The following is a 22,419-nucleotide window of genomic DNA, read 5'->3' as shown; positions in this document are numbered from 1 at the left end:
GTACCATCACTCCCCTTAGCGGCAGAGTGTCATACTGCAACGACCAGATCTCTGGGGCGCTGCATCTACAATACAGTTCTCCTTCAGTGTCTCTTTCTGGAAGCTGCCGCACTCAGGGCATGCGCAGCTCCGTGTCCTTCTGTCTCGGCCTCTGACAGGATCCCACCTCTATCAGGGACCAACTACCTGAGCAAAGCTCAGCCAGCAACTGTCTAACTTCCTATCCAGGCAACCAGTTTTACCTAAGTGTGAGGAGTGCCCTAATAAATAGGAGCATAGCTCTCCCTGGTGGCCTGGAGTGCGAAATGTGTTGTATGTTTGTGATACCTGGATTCAGTTGTCTTTCATTGCCTCCAAACGTAACATCACTCCCCCCTAGAGGAAAATGACATTACTGCAACGACCAGGACCCTGGGGCGCTGCAATAATGTGCCCCTTATTTTTGATTTGGCACATAATGGCACTCACTAATTTACTAGATTTTACAATGGTGCCCTGAGTTTCAGCACCTTCTCGATATGTTAATTCTGTTCTGGGGGTCACAATTATTGCAAAACCAAATTAATAGCTTTAGGGTTTTTATTTTACTACTAAAAACAAAACTTTTTAAAAAAAAATAAAATAGAAATTGTTTAGTTCAGTGAGGCCTCTTTTTTTCGGGGCAAGCGGTGATTATTTTATTGTTCCTTTTTAATTTAGATGTGACTTTTTGGTGACTTATTTTATTAATTTTTTTTATGTCAAGTAGATCAAAAAATTTTATCATTTGTAACTCTTATATACAGGCTTGGGCTAGCCCACAGTAGAACAGGAGAATCCACAGGGGGCCCCTGTGCAAGATTGGGCCACTAGCCTCTTATATGAGCATTACTTGGCACAATATACTTGAGTCACTATGTACAGATGGATCACCCCCACGTAAGGGCAATGGGGTACTTGGTACCGGGTCCTTCAGTTCCCTCGGCAGGGATGTCACGGTGGCCCGGCCAGGACCGTGGCCCTATGAGGGGCGCCCAATAAAAGGGTAGAGTTTCTAGATAACGGTAGTGTTCGTGACGCCACCTGTGGTATTCGGTCAGGGTGACCAACGCTGCTTAAGGGTCCGCTGGGGTGATGGAATGGCAGCTAGATGGTGTACCGTCCCACAGGTGAAGTATATCCCCAGGGCTTCCCAGAAGTGTAGATGGTGATGGTGGGTGGTGCAAGGCGCGGTGAATAACGAGGACACAATGGGTGCAGTCTCTTTACCTTTACTGAAGGCTTCAGCATCCACAGTCCAGAGTGCCGGATGACAGGGTAGGCAGAGTCCGACCGGTCTGATGGCAATTCCAGAGTCCCCTTATCCAGGTGGAAATCAGTAGCCTTCCCCTTGCGCACAGTAACATAGTAGGTCCTTACTTGCATTAGCTACCATAAGGTCCTCACTCTTGTTACTTCTCTCTCTCTGTCCCCCAGATGGATAGGACATAACCTGTATGACGGTGGTGGCCTGAGGCTATTTTATAGGGACACTAGCGTCGCCCCTCCTCTGCGTTGCCACCTTGTCTGCTTAGGTTCTTAGGTCGGACAGCCAACTTGGAATTGACTGTCCTGCCGGTCTCTGAAGTAAAGCATAGAGTCTATTACTCCTCGGTGTTCCGGCCACCAGATCTGCGCTCAGTGGGAGGCAGCCTGCCTCTATCTGGTCTCCCACTGATGTTTTACTCCTGTTGCTACGACTTCTGTGCTCACTCACTACAGCACACTTCCTTTCTTGTCCTTTCTTAGGAGGCTGCCACATGGGTTGCAGGCGCAGCTCCGTGTCCTTCTTTCCCTTTCCTGGGCCAAGCCCAGTCTCTCCTCTCCTCTCCTCTCCTCCTGGCTCCAACTCCGACTTCTACCGACTGACTTCCTAACCAACCCCCAGTTTTACCCAAGTGTGAGGAGTGGCCTAATAGATAGAACCTTTTGCTCCCCCTGGTGGCCGGCGTGTGAAGTGTGTGTGTGGCTGTGATACCTGGCAGGGTGAACTCCTTTGGTGCCATCAGACGTAACATCGCTCCCCCTGGTGGAAGAACGACATTACTGCAAGGACCAGGACTCTGGGGCGCTGCACAGACAATGGCGGCATCTTATTCATTTACCAATCTACCCAGTTCATTGTTGTATAAATTTGTGATTGAGGATAACGTCACATTTGCATGTTGTTGAACAGTGGTGCCCTGACGTTGCCCTTGGCAATCACAGTGCGACATATGGCTTCTTCCATACAGTGAATCTCTACCCTTAATTATGTATTGTTTAGATCCAAATTAAATTCTTAAAGCACCACTTCAGCATTTTTTTCAGTTCTGGAGTAGTGCAAAGGTCCTTGACCGGAGTAGTATACTTACCCACCACCTTTTATATGCGCTTCTCCTGTCCCTCACCACCGTCTTCTGACAGCAACTCCTGACTGACCAGAAGTCAGAGGCAGCAGTCTCTAACTCTCAATGCAAGTCTAGGAGACCTAGAACAAGGCTCTTATAGACTTGTATTGAAAAATGACCTCCAGTTTGCTCCAGTATTTGCTGAAATGATTCTGCAGGTCACAAACTGCTGAACACCGGGGCAAAAGGTGAAGACAATGGCGGGCAAGAATAAGGCTAGTGGCAGGGATCTTAGATTAGAAGCACCACTTCAGTGCTGCAATAAATAAAAAAAATGCTGGAGTGGTGTCTAAATATATTTTACAATGATGATAGCTCTGTTTTATGCTTCAGAGCTCTATCGTATTACCAAATTTCACAAAGCTGCCACCTATACATTCCAGCCTTGCTAAAAGCTACAGTTTGCAGTGAACGATCTGACATCTTAGCAGAGAAGGGGACACTGATTTAATTAGCTTTTAATCACTTATATAGAGCACAATTAGTTTCCACAGCATTTTACAGACATCACATCACTGTCTCCATCGGGGCACACAATCTAAATTTCCTATCAGTATGTCTTTGGATTGTGGGAGAACCCAGAGGAAACCCACGGAAACAAGGGAAGAACATACAAACTCCTTGCAAGTCTTGTCATTGGTGGTTCAGCAAAAAAAGAAGAAAGCAGATGCACTCACCAGATGCAGTTGCAAAGCGTCCTTTATTTCAGTGCCAGCCGGCACATAATTCACGGCACGGGGGAGAGGGAAGTGGACAGGGAGAGTGTGACAGGTAAGATGACGGCCGTTTCGCGCTGCCTGAGAGCGCTTCTACGGGTCCATAGTCAGACGGGAAATGACGCCAGGCTAAGTAGGCAAACACATGCGAACTACACCTACCTCATTAACCCGCCAGACACCAGAGAAAGTGCACAGGTACATTAAAAACAATTATAATTAAAAACAGATGCATAGTACTGCCAAAGGGAAGAGAGACATATAATCTAGACTTCCAATCAATATGAAATGTTAACATATAATATCGTAATTTTATCACGAATGTCCACGATATGCATAACGGGGAGCAACATCAATACACCTCTTAGTGTTAATTACCCAAACAGCATGATAGAAACATATAGCTCCATTACATCAACAAGGGATCAGATGGAACAAAACAAAAAACGAAAAGGAGGAGACAAAACGAAAAAATATATATATATATATCCGAGCTACAGAAATACGGCCATATCAACTCTGTCATTAAGGCCGGCGGGGCCAGTCGCTCTTGTTCGCAAAAAAACAATTTCGCCTCCTGTCTTAGGAGAATCTTATGGAGATCGCCCCCCTGTGCAGGTAAAACTATTTTTTCAATGCCTGCAAAGGTTAAAACCTCCGGATTGCCATCATGGTTTTCTTTTATATGGTCAATTAGTCTAGGAACACCTTTGCCGGAGGTGACAGATTTAAAGTGCTCTCTGAACCGCACATATAATCTACGAATGGTTTTACCTATATAAAATCGTCCACAAGGACAGAAGACAACGTACACTACGAACTCTGTTTTGCAGGAGATGAATTGTCGGACCTGATGTGTTACCGGTCCAATATGCAGGGTCTGACCCAATACATAAAACCGACAGTACTGACACTGTCCGCACCGGTGATTACCTGCGGGAATCGCTCGCTCTAACCAATTGGATCTATCTTTTGTGACTCGATTACGTATGAGGACGTCCCTAATACGGACACCCCGCCAATTTGACACTAAAGGTCCTCCTGCCGTTCTACTCGTCAATTCTCTGTCCCTCTCTAAGACATGCCAGTGCCTGCGGAGAGTAGCTCTAATTTCCCTATCTAAGGGACCATATTGAAAGCAAAAAGAAAAACGCTGCGATACCGCACTCGAAGAATTTTTTACGGATCCTGAACTCGTTGCTTCAACTCGATCTAATGTCAAATTTAACAGGTCCTCCGGGTATCCTCTTTTGCGGAGCCTCTCACAAAGCTCCCCCGACTGTCGCCTAAAGACCTCTTGAGTATTATTTACCCGACGTGTCCTCAATAACTGGCTATACGGTAAGGATTTTTTTGTGTGGTGAGGGTGGAAGCTGTCAAAATGTAAGATGGAATTCACCGCAGTGGGCTTACGGAATATGGAAGTACATACCTTCCCTTCAATCACCTCCACCCACACGTCCAAAAATTCTAATGCCAGACCCCCAAATTGTCATTGGTGGGATTGGATCCAGTGTGGCGAGAAGTGAATTGGACAGGATGGGCAGAGATTGAGGTTAGAGATTACTACACGCTGTCCTCTCTCCACTGTTTATCCTCATGGTATACCTATCTTGATAATGCAATATCTTCCCATGCTACTCCCTCTACACAGGGCTGCCACCAGGAATTTCAGGGCCCCATACTGGCAAAAGTTTTGAGGCCCCCTTGAGACACTGCCCAGGCTCCACCCCAGCCCCACCTCCACCTCTCAAACCTTCCACAGTCCCACCACCCTCTATTGGAAAAACTCCACTTCTGCACCACATCTTCACCAATCACACATTAACAGTTCCCATCACCAGATCACATACATAGCAGCTTTTATTTTGGCCAAAATATTTTTTAGTCTGCCACCACGACAAGGTAGACTCTTTTGGCTGGGCGCTACTCTACTGTAAATTACTAGTGATGAGCGAGTGTACCCGTTGCTCGGGTTTTCCCGAGCACGCTCGGGTGGTCTCCGAGTATTTGTTATTGTTCAGAGATTTCATTTTCATTGCAGCAGCTGAATGATTTACAGCTATTAGCCAGGCTGAGTACATGTGGGGGTTGCCTGGTTGCTAGGGAATCCCCACATGTAATCAAGCTGTCTAGTAGCTGTAAATCATTCAGCTGAGACGATGAAAACTTATTGTCAGTATCTAGTCCTGTAATCTGTTCCTATTGCCCTTAGTTAACATGGATCTTGATGTTTCACGTCGGCCATCTTGCTTCCTGCCAAAGTTGTATATAAAGCCAGCACCTGCTCTGTTTCATTGCTTGTGTATTATGTTTTGGACCTTGTTCCTCTGCAGTCCCAAGCCTGGACTTACTATCCCTGTTGGTCCTTTCCTAACGGCGGAGTCCTCTGCCAACCTGCACGTCTGGATCCCTGCCTGCTGACCAAGTGATTGCTGGACACCTGACTTCAGAAACCTCTGACTGACCACACCTGCGGTGAAGTAAGAACTCCAGCCAGCTATTGTGTTCCTCTGCTCTGCAAGAAACTGTGTCTTGTGCACTCATTGCTCAGTGACTTTGCATGCTGTGTCGCAGAGTATCAGCTCTGCTATTACTGTTTATCAGATTGACTGAACATTTATCTGGACTTACATGCTATATTGCATTCGGATCACAAATACAAATCTGCTTGTTCAAACCAATGTGTCTGCAGTCTCTTTGACCTAGCCACTAGTGTCCAGTTGTATCCACTAGTATCATGACAGGAAACACAAGCCTGAAAAATGGATGCCGCTGGGTCAGAGACTTTAGAGGTGCGTGTTAAGAAGCTAAATAATATCACTGCCACTGTACACGCTGAAGTGCAGACATGAAAGAGCAGAATGGAAGGCCTAGAGGGGCAGACTAAATATGATATACAAGTGCTCAGTCAGAACCTTCAGGAATTGCGTGGTCGAGTTGCGGCTCTGGAGGCACAACCTCAGGCTTCTGCTCCTGCCATCCCCAAACTACTGCCATTTAGGTCTGGTGGCGACCGAGACAAATACCGTGGGTTTCTGAACCAGTGTCGTTTATATTTTGCTGCACATGTCACACAGTTTCCTACGGACCGATCCAAAGTATTGACTATTATCATGTTGCTGACTAACAAGGCTCTTGCAAATGTATAAGAAGAGAGGAACGCACTCACCGGGCAGGTAAAATCCAATCCTTTATTACAGCATGGACAAACTTAGCAGGGAGGGGAGTGGAGGATGACGGACAAGGCTCTTGCCTGGGCAAACCCTCTGATAGAATCGCAGGATGCATGTCTGAATGACTTCAATATGTTTATCACCGCCATGGGGCAGATGTTTGACGATCCGAACCATGGTTTTACAGTGGAGACGGCCCTGCTGAATTTGCGTCAAGGTAAACGCCCAGTGACTGAGTATGCTATGGACTTTAGAAAGTGGGCTCAGGATACCACCTGGAATAGGGCAGCAAAGTACTCAATATTTAAGAAGGGGTTGTCCAGTTCTATCAAGGACGAGCTTGCACGTGCGGAGGCTCCCACTGCTCTAGGAGATTTCATCAATCACTGTATTCGCCTAGACGCTCGCATCTCCGAACGAAAACTAGAAAGGTGGACTGAGATGAACCGCAGCAATAAATCGCTTCTTCCTTTTCTTCCTAAGGAGATTCCAGACTCAAGTCCTCAGGAGTCCGCACCCGAGCCGATGCAGGTAAATTCCCTACGAAGTCGAGTAAATGACGAACGGAAGGAATTTCGTTTCAAGGAGAATTTATGTTTTTACTGCGGGAAGTCAGGACATTTTATTATCAACTGCCCCAGTCGTTCTCGCAGGACAACCGCAGCCGTGGTAGAACGCGACTTCTCTGAATCATACTCCGTGACTTCCGAATCAGGGCCACCCGAAATTGCAGCAACTGTTCCGGATTATGACTTTTCAGATATGAACTCTGTTACATCCGAAACGGTATTACCCATTAATGCTGTTATTCTATCTTTTGCAGTTTCATACCCTGTCAATAAAAAAAAAAAGACTCACATTGTTCTCTCCCTATCAAGATCTGGATTGACTCCCGTTGGGTGAACAGTTCCGCCATGATAGACTCTGGGGCCAGCGGTAACTTCATGGACACTTCTTTTGCTAAGAAATCTGGAATCCGATCACAGAGAAGAGTATCTTCAATTCTGATGGAGACTGTGGATGGATCTCCTTTGACCTCGGGGCCAGTAGACCAGCAGACTGAATCACTGAAGGTCCTCATGGGAGATGATCACCAGGAGAAATTGCCCTTCCTTCTGATTTCCTCTCCACATTTCCCTATTATCTTGGGTTTACCCTGGTTGCAGGCTCAAAATTCCATCATTGACTGGGAGACAAAGATTGCGCTTCCCAGCTAAGGAGGTAACTTCTGGGAATTCGATTGATCCATCTCCGGGCGACCCATCATCGGACCTAAGTTTACCGACAGTTTATAAAGAATTTTCGGATGTGTGCGATAAAAAGAATGCAGACAAATTGCCACCACGCTGCTCTTATGACTGCCCAATCGAGCTTCTGCCTGCTGCTACCATTCCTTTTGGAAATATTTATTCATTGTCCGGTCCTGAGCTCAAGACTCTCAAGGAATATATTGATGAGAACCTGTCTAAGGGGTTCATACGCCCCTCGTCCTCTCCAGCCGGTGCACCCATCTTTTTCGTTAAAAAGAAGGATGAATCTCTCAGACCCTGTGTTGATTACCGGGATATTAACAAGGTGACCATCAAGAACCGCTACCCCCTGCCATTAATTCCGGAGCTTCTCGAGAGAGTTCGGCAGGCCAAGGTCTTTTCAAAATTGGACCTACGCGGGGCATACAATCTAGTCCATATAAGACCTGGAGACGAATGGAAAACAGCATTTAGGTCTCGATATGGACACTTTGAGTATTTAGTCATGCCATTTGGACTTTGCAATGCCCCAGCAACCTTCCAACACCTAGTAAATGATATTTTTAGAGACATTCTTGATCTTTTTGTCGTAATCTATTTGGATGACATTCTGATTTTTTTTTTCTAGCTCTATGGAGGAACATCAGCAACATGTCAATACTATCTTGCAGCGTTTGAGGGAACACCATCTGTACATCAAGCTGGGGAAGTGCGAATTTCACAAGTCGGAGATCCAATTCTTAGGTTATGTAATTTCTCCACAGGGTCTGAGTATGGATAACAGCAAGATCAAGGCGATTCAGGAGTGGCCAATCCCCAAGAACGTCAAGGAAGTCGAACGTTTCATCGGATTTGCTAACTTCTACAGACGTTCCATCAAGAACTTCTCTGACATCGTCTCACCCATCACTCGGTTGACACAGAAGAAGACAGCATTTATTTGGTCCCCTCAAGCCCAAGAAGCATTCTCTCGGCTCAAGACCAAGTTCATGTCAGCACCAGTACTGATCCACCCTGACCCAGAACTCGCCTTCATTATTGAAGTAGATGCCTCAAACTGTGCCGTCGGGGCTATACTGTCCCAAAGAACAGGTGAGAAGAATTTACTTCATCCTTGTGCTTTTCTTTCCAAGCGACTGTCTCCTGCCGAAAAGAACTATGATGTAGGAAATAAAGAATTACTGGCTATCATCGCCGCATTCAAGGAGTGGAGACATCTTCTGCAGGGAGCTTCACAGCCGATCGTTGTCCTCATGGATCACCGCAACCTTGAGTTCATCAGGTCAGCAAGATGCCTGACCCCACGGCAGGCCCGTTGGAGTCTTTTCCTTAACCAATTAAATTTTACAATCTTATAGACCAGGTTCTCGCAGTGGAAAAAGCAGATGCTCTATCCCGGATGTACTCTACTGACACTGTTCCAGATGCTCCACCTAAGACCATACTTTCTGATTGCAATTTTGTAGGTGTCATTCATAACCAAGATTTGTTGCAGGTCATCAAAGAAGCTTACAATTCTGATCTTTTCCTGTCTCAGCCATCTGATGAGGTAAGCCTTCTTTTTAGAAATGGAGTTTGGACCCGGGAACGGCGCCTCTACATTCCTGAAGCCGTGAGGTTAAGAGTGTTGAAAATGGTTCATGACTCTAAGGTTACAGGGCACAGAGGAATTCAGAAGACTAAAGAATTCTTATCTCACTTCTTCTGGTGGCCAAGTTTTTGGAAGAATGTTCAGAAGTATGTTTCATCTTGCAAGGTATGTGCCAAATTCAAGGTCTCACGTGCCTCCCCTACTGGTCTGTTACAGCCTTTGCCAGTGCCGTCTCGCCCATGGGGATCCATTTCTATGGACTTTATTGTAGAACTGCCCCTTTCCGAGGGAAAGAGTACAATTTTGGTGGTGGTCGATCGCTTGACCAAGGCGGCCCATTTCATCCCTTGTTCCGGTTTACCCTCTGCGAAGGACACTGCTGATCTAATTATCCAGAACATCTTTCGTCTGCACAGGGTTTCGGATGAAGTTGTTTCGGACCGTGGAGTTCAATTTACTTCAAAGTTTTGGCGAAACTTTTGTTCGGCATTAGGCATAGAAGTTAACTTATCTTCTGCTATCCACCCACAGTCCAACGGGCAGACAGAACGTACCAATCAAACACTGGAGCAATACCTTCGCTGCTACGTTTGCCATTTGCAAGATGATTGGGTAAGGCTACTCCCATTGGCTGAATTTTCAAATAACAACTCCCAGAGTGCCTCCACCAAACAGTCTCCATTCTACGCTAACCTGGGATATCACCCTAGCATTCTTCCCAGATTACCGGTAGATACATCTTTACCAGCAGTTGCCGACAGGATCTCTTCACTTCAACAGAACCTTGAACTTCTGAAAGAGACTTTGGGTTCCGCACAAGATAGGTACAAGAATGCAGCTGACAGATTTCGCAAACCAACACCAAAATTTAAGGTAGGAGATTTAGTCTGGTTATCTACAAAGAATTTAAAGATGAATATCCCTTCTCCTAAATTGGGACAGAAGTACATCGGTCCTTATAGGATCAGTGGTCTGGTAGGTGCTGTTGCATGTCGCTTAAAACTCCCAAGAACAATGAAGATACATCCTGTCTTTCATACTTCCCTACTAAAGGCTGTAGTACCAAATCCTTTTCCAGGACGTTCATCTCCTCCTCCCGATCCCATTCTTGTGGATGGTCAAGAGCACTTCATCGTTGAGAGGATTCTGGATTCAAGAATCTACAGAAATCGATTGCAGTATCTGATTAAATGGCAAAGCTATTCTTCAGAGGAGAATTCCTGGGAACCCGTGAACAATATTAATGCCTCCCGACTGATTGAGCAGTATCATCAAAGGTACCCTGGCAACCCTGGTTTTGGGTCGTCCAGAGGCCGTTCTTGAGGTGGGAGTAATGTCAGTATCTAGTCCTGGAATCTGTTTCTCTTGCCCTTAGACTTGCCTTTAGTTAACATGGATCTTGATGTTTCATGTCGGCCATCTTGCTTCCTGCCAAAGTTGTATATAAAGCCAGCACCTGCTCTGTTTCATTGCTTGTGTATTATGTTTTGGACCTTGTTCCTCTGCAGTCCCAAGCCTGGACTTACTATCCCTGTTGGTCCTTTCCTAACGGCGGAGCCCTCTGCCAACCTGCATGTCTGGATCCCTGCCTGCTGACCAAGTGATTGCTGGACACCTGACTTCAGAAACCTCTGACTGACCACACCTGCGGTGAAGTAAGAACTCCAGCCAGCTAGTGTGTTCCTCTGCTCTGCAAGAGACTGTGTCTTGTGCACTCATTGCTCAGTGACTTTGCATGCTGTGTCGCAGAGTATCAGCTCTGCTATTACTGTTTATCAGATTGACTGAACATTTATCTGGACTTACATGCTATATTGCATTCAGATCACAAATACAAATCTGCTTGTTCAAACCAATGTGTCTGCAGTTTCTGCAGGGACTAGCGGTGGACACCGCGTCTGACAGCACCACCATCCAGCTCGGTCTCCTCAGTACCGCTCCTATCTGACTCACACATAAGACGCTGCTTTTTTGTACCCTATGACCATACGGTCTATTCTATTATTCTACAGTACGTTACTGACGAAGGTCCATTCAAGGACCGAAACGTTTATTGGGTACTACTACGATTAAAATTGCACTAAAGCATCAGTTGAGTGCTGGGTTCTCTTTCTTTATAGTCTATGAAGGTGTGGGAACCTAACCTAGCACCATTCTTCTCCAGTAGTGCACACGGTTTTTGTATCTGCAGTTTCTTTGACCTAGCCACCAGTGTCCAGTTGTATCCACTAGTATCATGACACTTAATCTCCGAACACTAACAAATACTCGGAGACCACCTGAGCAACGAGTACACTCGCTCATCACTATAACTTACTAAACATTTGTTAAAATATCCAATACTCTTAATTTATATTTTTTATTTATTTTTAAAATGTCCCATAATATCACATACTAGTCATAAATACCACCACACCATGTCCAGATCACATATTACCAGCACAGTGACCGAGTAATATCACATACAAGGAACAAATACCGCCACATCATAGACGGAAGACATATTACCACCACAGTGACAAAACACTACAATCCTGATCATTAATAACAAAAAGCCACAATACTAATATCACCATAAGTGACCTTATACCCTTATACACAGGAAATCTTCACTTAGTATACAGTGTCAGTGTATAGGTAATACAGTGATCACCAGAGACTTTACGCATACGAGCTCTGTATATAGTGTCAGCGTACAGGTAATTAAGTGATCACCAATGACTTTATACACAGGAGCTCTGTATATAGCGTATAGTGTCAGTGTATAGACACAGTAACGTAGAAAAATTAAGAAACAGGTAAAATTAAGTACAGGTAATACAGTGAGCCCCAGTGACATTATGCACAGGAGCTCTGAATATAGTGTCAGTGTACAGGTAAGGCTACGTTCACACTAGCGTTGCGCCGCCCTGCGTCGGCGACGCAACGCGCGACGCACGGAAAAACGCGCGCAATTTGCGACGCGTGCGTCGTTTTTTGACGAAATCGGACGCAAGAAAAATGCAACTTGTAGCGTTTTCTTGCGTCCGACGCTAGCGTCTAAAACGACGCACGTGTCGGAAAACGCGTGCAAAAAGACGCACGCGTCCCCTATGTTAAACATAGGGGCGCGTCGCCGCTGCGTCGCCGACGCAACAGCGACGCGACGCTAATGTGAACGTAGCCTAATACAGTGGTCACCAGTGCCATTATACACAGGAGCTCTGAATATAGTAACAGTATACAGGTAACACACTGACTCACCAGTGACGTCTCTAGTTGAAGACCTTCATCTTCGCTTTTCATCTTCCTCCAGCACAGACCGCCATCACGTCTTCCAGCCAGGACTTGTCTCTGCAGGAAATAACAGTTATCTAGAGCAACACTTGCAGAGCATATTATTTATTTTTTCCCAACTTCTACACTACACCAGATGAAGAAAAAAGGCGACATAGTGTCGCTCTGCACAGTAATAGGACCCCTATTAAAAAAACAGTATCCTCAAAAATAAAATATATTACTGCAGTAATAATATTCCTTAATTAACCCCTAAAGTAATAATATCCCACATCTTGGCCCCCTTGTTTCTCATTCCTGGCTCCAGCCATATGCTCTCCCATCCTGCCTTCATGTGTCTCCATTCTGACCCCATGTGATGTCCCATCCTGCCCCATCTGTCCCATGATCCTGCCTCCTCTGTCCCATCTCGATCCTGCCTCCTTTGTTCCATGATCCTGCCCCACCTGTCCTGTGATCCTGCCCTATCTGTCTCCATCCTGCCCCATGTTCCAGCCCCATCTGTCTCCATCCTGCCCCATGTTTTTCGTAAAAATGTCCAGTCGGATGTATTAGCGACATTAACCTGCTTAAATTTGAAGGGACCCTGTCAGCAGGTTTGTCCGATAAGAGATACGGCCATCACCTTTCAGGGCTTATATACAACGTTCTATAATGCTGTATATCTGCCCCCAACCCAACCTGTAATACAAGAAAAATAACTTTTATTATACTCACCTGTGGGGCGGTCCGGTCAGATGGGTGTCGTTTGTCTTGTGCCGGTGCCTCCCATCTTCTTGCGATGCCGTCCTCCTGCTTGCTTCTTGTGGATGACACGACCCTGCATCATCCACACAGGCACCCCGGCATCGCGCAGGCATACTTCTCTGTCCTGTTGAGGGTAGAGCAAAGTACTGTAGTGCGCAGGCGCCGGTGCTCTTTGACCTTTTATGTTTTATAGTTCTCAACGCATTCCACTATGTAATGAATAAAGATTTGCAAATGGAATATTTCATTCAATGACATCTAGGATGGCCGCAGGGGCCTGCATCCGGGTCCTGCAGGGAGGTGGATTACCAGCACCTGCTCAGAGCAGGTGCCGGGAAGCCTCCAGGAGTGCACGTCAGATGGCTGATCTGACAAAGTGGACAGCAAAGTGTCAGATCAGCGATCTTACTCTATAACATGATGCCCCCCCCCACGGGGAAATGTTATAGTATAAGCAAAACATATTCACATGTGTAAAAAAAAAATTCCTAAAAATATATATATATATATATATATATAAATGTATATTGATCCCATAAATACATTTCTTTATCTAAATAAAAAAAAACAATAAAAGTACACATATTTAGTATCGCCGCGTCCGTAGTGACCCCACCTATAAAACCGTCCTGCTAGTTAACCCCTTCAGTGAACGCAGTAAAAAACAAAAAAAAAGAGGCAAAAAACAACACTTTATTATCATACCACTGAACAAAAAGTGGAATAACACGCGATCAAAAAGACGGATATAAATAACCATGGTACCGCTGAAAACGTCATCTTGTCCCGCAAAAAACAAACCACATACAGCATCATCAGCAAAAAAATAAAAAAGTCCAGGAAAGCAGAAAAATATGCGGCACTCACCCAGTAGAAGCTGTATTAACGTGCTCTTTATTGGAACAAGAATGTACATACATCCATTTAGGACATCAGGTGGAGCAGAGGGTACGGTGATGGAGGCTGGACGACGGCCGTTTCGCAACTAAATGTGCTTCAACGGGTCCACATACCAGGTTACCGACGTCATATCCTTTTATGGGTTTTCCGACATATATAGTAACATAAATTAACGGTGCTACTGTGAAACATAACTATAACAGTGAACGTGCAAAAAGATAACACTAGTAACCATTTTACAGATTGTAACAGAATGTTATAACAAAATATTAAATTAGCACTATATCAACTAATTTCTAATATACACTATAGGAACACTGACATATCTAATTTGTCATTTAATCCGATTCGACCCTGTGCATTAGCGTTTAAAATCCATTTGGCTTCTTTTTGTAAGAGTAACTTATTCTGATCTCCTCCCGAGGCTGGGTATTTAACTATTTCTAAGCCAGCAAAATTTAGTAAATTTGGATTTGCATTATGGACTTCTCTCATATGATGAATTAATCTCAGGCAACCTTTGCCCGTTGAAATAGAGTTATAATGTTCTTTAAACCTAACTGTTAACGATCTTATAGTTTTACCGATATAAAAATATCGGCACGGGCACAGCAAGATATGCACGACAAACTTGCTTTTACAAGAAATAAAATCTTTGACACTACGAGTGATTTGACCTATTTGAATAGGGTTCTGAGTAATATGCAGATGACAAAACCGGCAATTGCCGCATCTATGATTCCCTATGGGTGCGCTTTTATTTAGCCAACAATTTCTCGATGTTAAGATTTTATTATGGACAATCAGATCTGATAAATTATGAGCTCGCCTATAGGCAAATTTAGGAGGATTAAGATGTATCGAAGCTAGATCTTTATCGGACTGGAGCACATGCCAATTTTTACGAATAGAGGTATGTATAATATTATCCATATTGCTATGCTTGAAACAAAAACTGAAATTATCTATATCTTGATTAGATGACCCATTTTTAATTTGTCTTTTTCTTCTCAAATAATCATTTTGAGAGCATTTATTAATGCGATTTTCAGCTTCTCTTAAAATATTATATGGATAACCTCTTTTTGTGAAGTGTGTCTTAAGTTCACTAATCTGTTCATTATATATGATATTATTATTATTTATTTTTCGTAGTCTCACCATTTGGCTAAATGGTAGTCCTCTTTTTGTGTGACTTGGGTGACAGCTATCGAAATGTAGCAAATTATTAGTCGCGGTTTCCTTTCTAAACACCTTAGTTATTATTTCACCTTCAATGATTTCTATTTTTACATCTAGGTATTCAAGATTATTAACTCCAAAAATGGATGTAAACTTCATATTCTCTGTATTCGAAACATTTAGATATTCTACAAAGGAGTTAAATTCATCCTCATTTCCATCCCAAATCAACATCATATCATCCACAAATCTCGTGGCAATATGGATAATATTATACATACCTCTATTCGTAAAAATTGGCATGTGCTCCAGTCCGATAAAGATCTAGCTTCGATACATCTTAATCCTCCTAAATTTGCCTATAGGCGAGCTCATAATTTATCAGATCTGATTGTCCATAATAAAATCTTAACATCGAGAAATTGTTGGCTAAATAAAAGCGCACCCATAGGGAATCATAGATGCTGCAATTGCCGGTTTTGTCATCTGCATATTACTCAGAACCCTATTCAAATAGGTCAAATCACTCGTAGTGTCAAAGATTTTATTTCTTGTAAAAGCAAGTTTGTCGTGTATATCTTGCTGTGCCCGTGCCGATATTTTTATATCGGTAAAACTATAAGATCATTAACAGTTAGGTTTAAAGAACATTATAACTCTATTTCAACGGGCAAAGGTTGCCTGAGATTAATTCATCATATGAGAGAAGTTCATAATGCAAATCCAAATTTACTAAATTTTGCTGGCTTAGAAATAGTTAAATACCCAGCCTCGGGAGGAGATCAGAATAAGTTACTCTTACAAAAAGAAGCCAAATGGATTTTAAACGCTAATGCACAGGGTCGAATCGGATTAAATGACAAATTAGATATGTCAGTGTTCCTATAGTGTATATTAGAAATTAGTTGATATAGTGCTAATTTAATATTTTGTTATAACATTCTGTTACAATCTGTAAAATGGTTACTAGTGTTATCTTTTTGCACGTTCACTGTTATAGTTATGTTTCACAGTAGCACCGTTAATTTATGTTACTATATATGTCGGAAAACCCATAAAAGGATATGACGTCGGTAACCTGGTATGTGGACCCGTTGAAGCACATTTAGTTGCGAAACGGCCGTCGTCCAGCCTCCATCACCGCACCCTCTGCTCCACCTGATGTCCTAAATGGATGTATGTACATTCTTGTTCCAATAAAGAGCACGTTAATACAGCTTCTACTGGGTGAGTGCCGCATATTTTTCTGCTTTCCTGGACTATATATCTTTTTGCTTTTTATGCAGAGCACCAATATACCCATAGCTTACGTGACGCCTAGTTGTCAGAAGTTGTGAAGTCCATAGCCTGTGTGGTGTTGTACTCTTGTGCCATCCAAGTGCTTCTTCGTGTTTTTAAAAAAATAAAAAAGTTATAGTCCTCAGAATAAAGCGATACAAAAATAATTATTTTTTCTATAAAATAGTTTTTATTGTATTAAAGCACCAAAACATAAAAAAATGATATAATTGAGGTATCGCTGTAATCGTACTGACCCGAAGAATAAAACTGCTTTATCCATTTTATCAAATGCTGAACGGTATAAACGCCTTCCACCCCTCCCCCAAAAGAAATTCATAAATAGCTCGTTTTTGATCATTCTGCCTCACAAAAATCGGAATAAAAAGCGATCAAAAAATGTCACGTGCCCGAAAATGTTACCAGTAGAAATGTCAACTCGTCCCGCAAAAAACAAGACCTGACATGACTCTGTGGACCAAAATATGTAAAAATTATAGCTCTCAAAATGTGGTAATGCAAAAAATATTTTTTGCAATAAAAAGCGTCTTTTAGTATGTGACGGCTGCCAATCATAAAAATCCACTAGAAAACCAGCTATAAATGGTAAATCAAACCCCCCTTCATCACCCCCGTAGTTAGGGAAAAATTAAAAAAATGTATTTATTTCCATTTTCCCATTAGGGTTAGGGCAAGGATTAGGGTTAGGGTTTGGATTACATTTACGGTTGGGATTAGGATCAGGGGTGTGTCAGGGTTAGGGTTGTGGTTAGGGTTAGGGTTGTGGTTAGGGTTGTGGTTAGGGTTAGGGGTGTGTTAGGGTTTCAGTTAGAATTGGGGTTTCCACTCTTTTGGCACATCAGGGGCTCTCCAAACGCAACATGGTGTCCCATCTCAATTCCAGTCAATTTTGCATTGAAAAGTCAAACAGCGCTCCTTCCCTTCCGAACTCAGCCATGCGCCCAAATGGAGAAAAATCATTTTTTTGAAAAAATATGATTTTTTATTTTTACGGCTCTGCATTATAAACTTTCGTGAAGCACTTGGAGGGTCAAAGTGCTCACCACACATCTAGATAAGTTCCTTAGGTGGTCTAGTTTTTAAAATGGTGTCACTTGTGGGGGGTTTCAATGTTTAGGCACATCAGGGGCTTTCCAAACGCAACATGGCGTCCCATCTCAATTTCAGTCAATTTTGCATTGAAAAAGTCAAATGGCGCTCCTTCCCTTCCGAGCTCTGCCATGCGCCCAAACAGTGGTTTACCCCCACATGTCGGGTATCGGCGTACTCAGGACAAATTGTACAACAACTTTTGGGGTCCAATTTCTCCTGTTACGCTTGGTAAAATAAAACAAATTGGAGCTGAAGTAAATTTTTTGTGAAAAAAAGTTAGATGTTAATTTTTTTTAAACATTCCAAAAATTCCTGTGAAACACCTGAAGGGTTAATAAACTTCTTGAATGTAGTTTTTAGCACCTTGAAGGGTCCAGTTTTTAGAATGGTGTCACACTTGGTTATTTTTTATCATATAGACCCCCTCAAAATGACTTCATATATGATGTGGTCCCTTTTAACTCTTATAACTCCCTAACAAGAAAAACAAATTTGGCTCCAAAATTGTGCTGATGTAAAGTAGACATGTGGAAAATGTTACTTATTAAGTATTTTGTGTGACATATCTCTGTGATTTAAGGGCATGAAAATTCAAATTTGAAAAATTGCAAAATTTTCAAAATTTTCCTTTTTTTCACAAATAAACGCAGGTAATATCAAAGAAATTTTACCACTGTCATGAAGTACAATATGTCACGAGAAAACAATGTCAGAATCACCAGGATCCATTGAAGCGTTCCAGAGTTATAACCTCATAAAGGGACAGTGGTCAGAATTGTAAAAATTGGCCCGGTCATTAACGTGCAAACCACCCTTGGGGGTAAAGGGGTTAATACTGCAATGAGTGATTGTAAGAATAAAGACTTAAAGGAGCTTTTATCACTGAAGATGGAGGAAATCACATTTCTGTTTTGCAGGTTCGTGGGCAGACAGATCTCCCCTACACGATGCTGCCTTCCATGGAAGGCTTTTGACTGTCAAAACACTGATTGCTCAGGTATAACATGATGTATCGATTGTACAGGTATTCTACCTATAACTGAATTATTAGGTATGGATAGAGTCAGTTTTGGACTAGATCCTGTGATAGACCCGATGTTCTGACACTATAATGGATCCCAAAGGGGTGGTGTACTCAGCGAGACAATCAATGTGGTGAGTGCAAAGGAGGGCAAAACAAGTAACTTTGCCTAAGCCCGAGAAATTGGATTCAGGACTAGGGCAGAATGTTTGCCAGGGTGAAATATCCTAATTATAGCTAAAGGTCCAAGAGAAGAAAACCTCATTTGATCAGATTTGGAGCTGATTCTCTTTTACTTGATTTACAAATCAACAAGTCAGAATTTTTACTGATATGTCATGTGTGTGCAGTAATCACCCAGCATAGTAGTAAGCTAAATGTGTACTGTACTGTCTACTATTTCTGTAGAAATAAAAGACCAACTGTTGTAATTATTTCCCTTTCTATCGCCATACTTGAGATCCAGAGGGCAATTAATCCTAGTGTGAAATTGTGTGAGATGTGCCCTTTTATTACGTCTGGTGTGGCTTTTGTAACAGTATAAAATATTATATGTGTTATTCATAATAGTCGGAAATCAAACAAATGTATATAAACAGAACATATTTTATTGAGGTACACAACTATACAATAAAAATAACATTTTAAAATCAATAATGAATATCAAGAAGCAATAATAATAATAATAATTTGTATTTATATAGCGCCAACATATTCCGCAGCACTTTACAATTAAGCGGGGACATGTACAGACAATAAATTCAGTACAAGTTAAGACAATTTAAACAGTGACATTAGGGGTGAGGTCCCTGCTCGCAAGCTTACAATCTACAAGGAAATGGGGGGACACAATAGGTGAAAAGTGCTTGTTATTTCAGGTCTGGCAATTATAATAAACTAGATTGTGGCCCGATTCGAACGCATCGGGTATTCTAGAATATGCATGTCCCCGTAGTAGATTCCAGAATTCGCAGCAGACTGTGCCCGTCGCTGATTGGTCGAGGCAACCTTTATGACATCATCATCGCCATGGCAACCATTATGACATCTACGTCGATACTGTGCCCGTCGCTGAATCAGAAACGTGGGATTTCTACGTCCTTTATGACATCATCGTCGCTGTGCCCGTTGCTGATCAGAGACGCGGGATTTCCAGGACAGACAGAAAGACAGACAGACAGACGGAAAAACCCTTAGACAATTATATATATAGATATATAGGGATTTTCAAATAAAGCTGCATGATCCGGTCATCAGCCCGTGTGTTTAAGTGCAATAGTCAAGTATCAAGTGCAGTTATCAGGTGTATGGAGGGTGTGGAGACAGATGAATAGTAGGATGCAGATTCAGAATAATATTTGGAAGGAGGGAACAGGGCAAAGTTAGTTTACTGAGTAGTTGATGTGGTAGGCTTGTTTGAAGAGATGGGTTTTCAAAGCGCGCTTGAATAGGTCGGGGCTAGGTATCAGTCTGATCGTCTGGGGAAGAGCATTCCAGAGAGCTGGCGCAGCACGAGAGAAGTCTTGGAGACGGAGGTGTGAGGTTCGGATTACAGGGGATGTTAGTCTTAAGGAACCGTCACACATAACGATTTCGTTAATGATATCGTTGCTTTTTGTGACGTAGCAACGATATCGTTAACTAAATCGTTATGCGTGACAGCGAGCAACGATCAGGCCCCTGCTGGGTGATCGTTGGTCGCTGCGAATGATCAGGACCTTTATTTGGTCACTGATCACCCGATCCAGCGATGTGTTCACTGGTAGGGCCGCGCTTAGTAACCCAATGTTTATCCTGGTTACCATTGTAAATGTAAAAAAAAAAAACACTACATACTTACATTCCGGTGTCTGTCGCATCCCCCGGCGTCAGCTTCCCTGCACTGTGTCAGGTGAGAAAAGGTCGGATTCTGGAGATGTTTTTAAGATGACAAGAGCGAGTGAGTGATCGGATATAGGGAGTAAAGGAAAGTTCGGTGTCGAATATGACCCCAAGACAGCGGGTATGCTGCTTGGGAGTTATGATTGAACCCTCCAGGGTAATTTCAATGTTGGGTAGAGTGAGGTTAGTAGAAGGGAGAAACACAAGTAGTTCAGTTTTGGAGAGATTTAGTTTCAGATAGAGGGAGGACATGATGATAGAGACAGCAGACAGGCAATCCTTGGTATTTTGAATTAGGGTAGGGGTGATGTCGGAGGGAAGAAGTGTATAATTGGGGGTCGTCAGCATAGAGATGGTACTGGAACCCAAGTCTGCTGATTGTTTGTCCAATAGGGGCATTGTATAGAGAGAAGAGGAGGGGGCCTAGGACTGAGCCCTGCGGAACCCCGATAGTAAGGGGACAGGAGAGGAAGAGGAGCCAGCAAAAGATACAGTGAAGGAGTGGTCAGAGAGGTAGGAGGAGAACCAGGAGAGGGCTGTGTCCTTGAGGTCTATGGAGCGGAGCATAGTGAGGAGGAGCTGGTGATCCACAGTGTCAAATGCGGCAGAGAGATCCAGGAGAATCAGCAGGGAGCAATGACCTTTGGATTTAGCTGTTATTAGGTCATTAGAGACTTTAGTGAGGGCAGTTTCAGTGGAGTGTAAAGAGCTGAAACCAGATTGTAAGGGGTCGAGAACAGAGTTATCCGAGAGATAGCGGATTAGACGGGAGTGGACCAGGCGTTCCAGGAGTTTAGAGATGAAGGAATTGTTAGAGACTGGTCTGTAGTTAGCAGTGCAGTTCTGGTCCAGGGATGGCTTTTTATGTAAAGGGGTTATGATGGCATGTTTAAATGAGGAGGGAAAGATACCTGAAGAAAGAGAGAGGTTAAATATTTTAGTCAGGTGAGCGGTGACCACTGGTGAAAGAGACTGCAGGAGAGGTGAAGGAATGGGGTCACTGTTGCAGGTTGTGGGCCGAGCAGAAGCGAGGAGCTTGGAAACTTCTTCTTCTGTAACAAGCTCAGAGATGTTTAGTGAGCTTGAGGTGCGGCAGGGAAGGGGATCCAGGCACTGAGGAGATTGGGCTGAGATATCCTGATGGATGTGGTTGATTTTTTCTAGGAAATATGTGGCCAGGTCCTCACCGCTGAGGTTGGTGATGGGGGCATGTACTTTAGGTTTCAGGAGCAATGAAGCAATGACAGCAAGAGGAGGATGATGAGAGATACAAAATAATGAAAATAAGACAGCAGTACAAGGGGTAGCCACCAGATGGCAGAATATTACCAAAGAATAATGTATGCAAATTGCCTCTTCAGAGAGAAAGAGGACTTGAACTCTATATAGCGCCATGACTATGTATATGCACATGTGTATATCCACAAAATAAATTACAATGCAATTCTGAAAGTTAGGGATATAATAATAATAATAATCTTTATTTTTATATAGCGCTAACATATTCCGCAGCGCGTTACAGTTTTGCATAGACATTTAGTGCAATGTAAATCGTACAGTTTAATCAATAGTAGATAATGATGCATTATGGTCATATATACCCCCCCCAAAAAATAGAATGTGTCACCACATCAGGGAGGAGTAGTAGCAAAGACGCACTGATAGGTTAAAGCAAACAGTATAGAAGTACAATAGTGTGTAACGGCATATTTCTGTCTTCTTTGCAGGGATTTAACGTAAACATTTTGACAATAGACAGGATTACTCCTCTTCATGAAGCATGCCTAGGAGGCCATGTGTCTTGTGCAAAGGTTTTACTGGAGAATCGAGCTCGTGTGAGTGACAACACAGTGTGGAGTACCAAAAGTGATCACTAGATG

At 43.2% G+C, this 22,419-nt stretch overlaps 1 protein-coding gene across 2 annotated transcripts in view; it reads left to right on the top strand.

The window, feature by feature from the left end:
- Nucleotides 1–22,419, top strand: part of ASB11 (ankyrin repeat and SOCS box containing 11) — an 89,295-nt gene that overhangs the window by 47,083 nt on the left and 19,793 nt on the right. For both annotated transcript variants that reach the window (XM_069761045.1, XM_069761046.1), the window contains exons 2-3: nt 18,555–18,634; nt 22,267–22,374. In XM_069761045.1, coding sequence (XP_069617146.1) covers nt 18,555–18,634; nt 22,267–22,374 — 188 coding nt within the window. The remainder of the gene's footprint in view (nt 1–18,554; nt 18,635–22,266; nt 22,375–22,419) is intronic.

This window comes from Ranitomeya imitator, chromosome 3 (assembly GCF_032444005.1).
Source record: "Ranitomeya imitator isolate aRanImi1 chromosome 3, aRanImi1.pri, whole genome shotgun sequence".
Classification (NCBI taxonomy): domain Eukaryota; kingdom Metazoa; phylum Chordata; class Amphibia; order Anura; family Dendrobatidae; genus Ranitomeya; species Ranitomeya imitator.
This window is presented reverse-complemented; position numbering and strand designations above follow the sequence as displayed.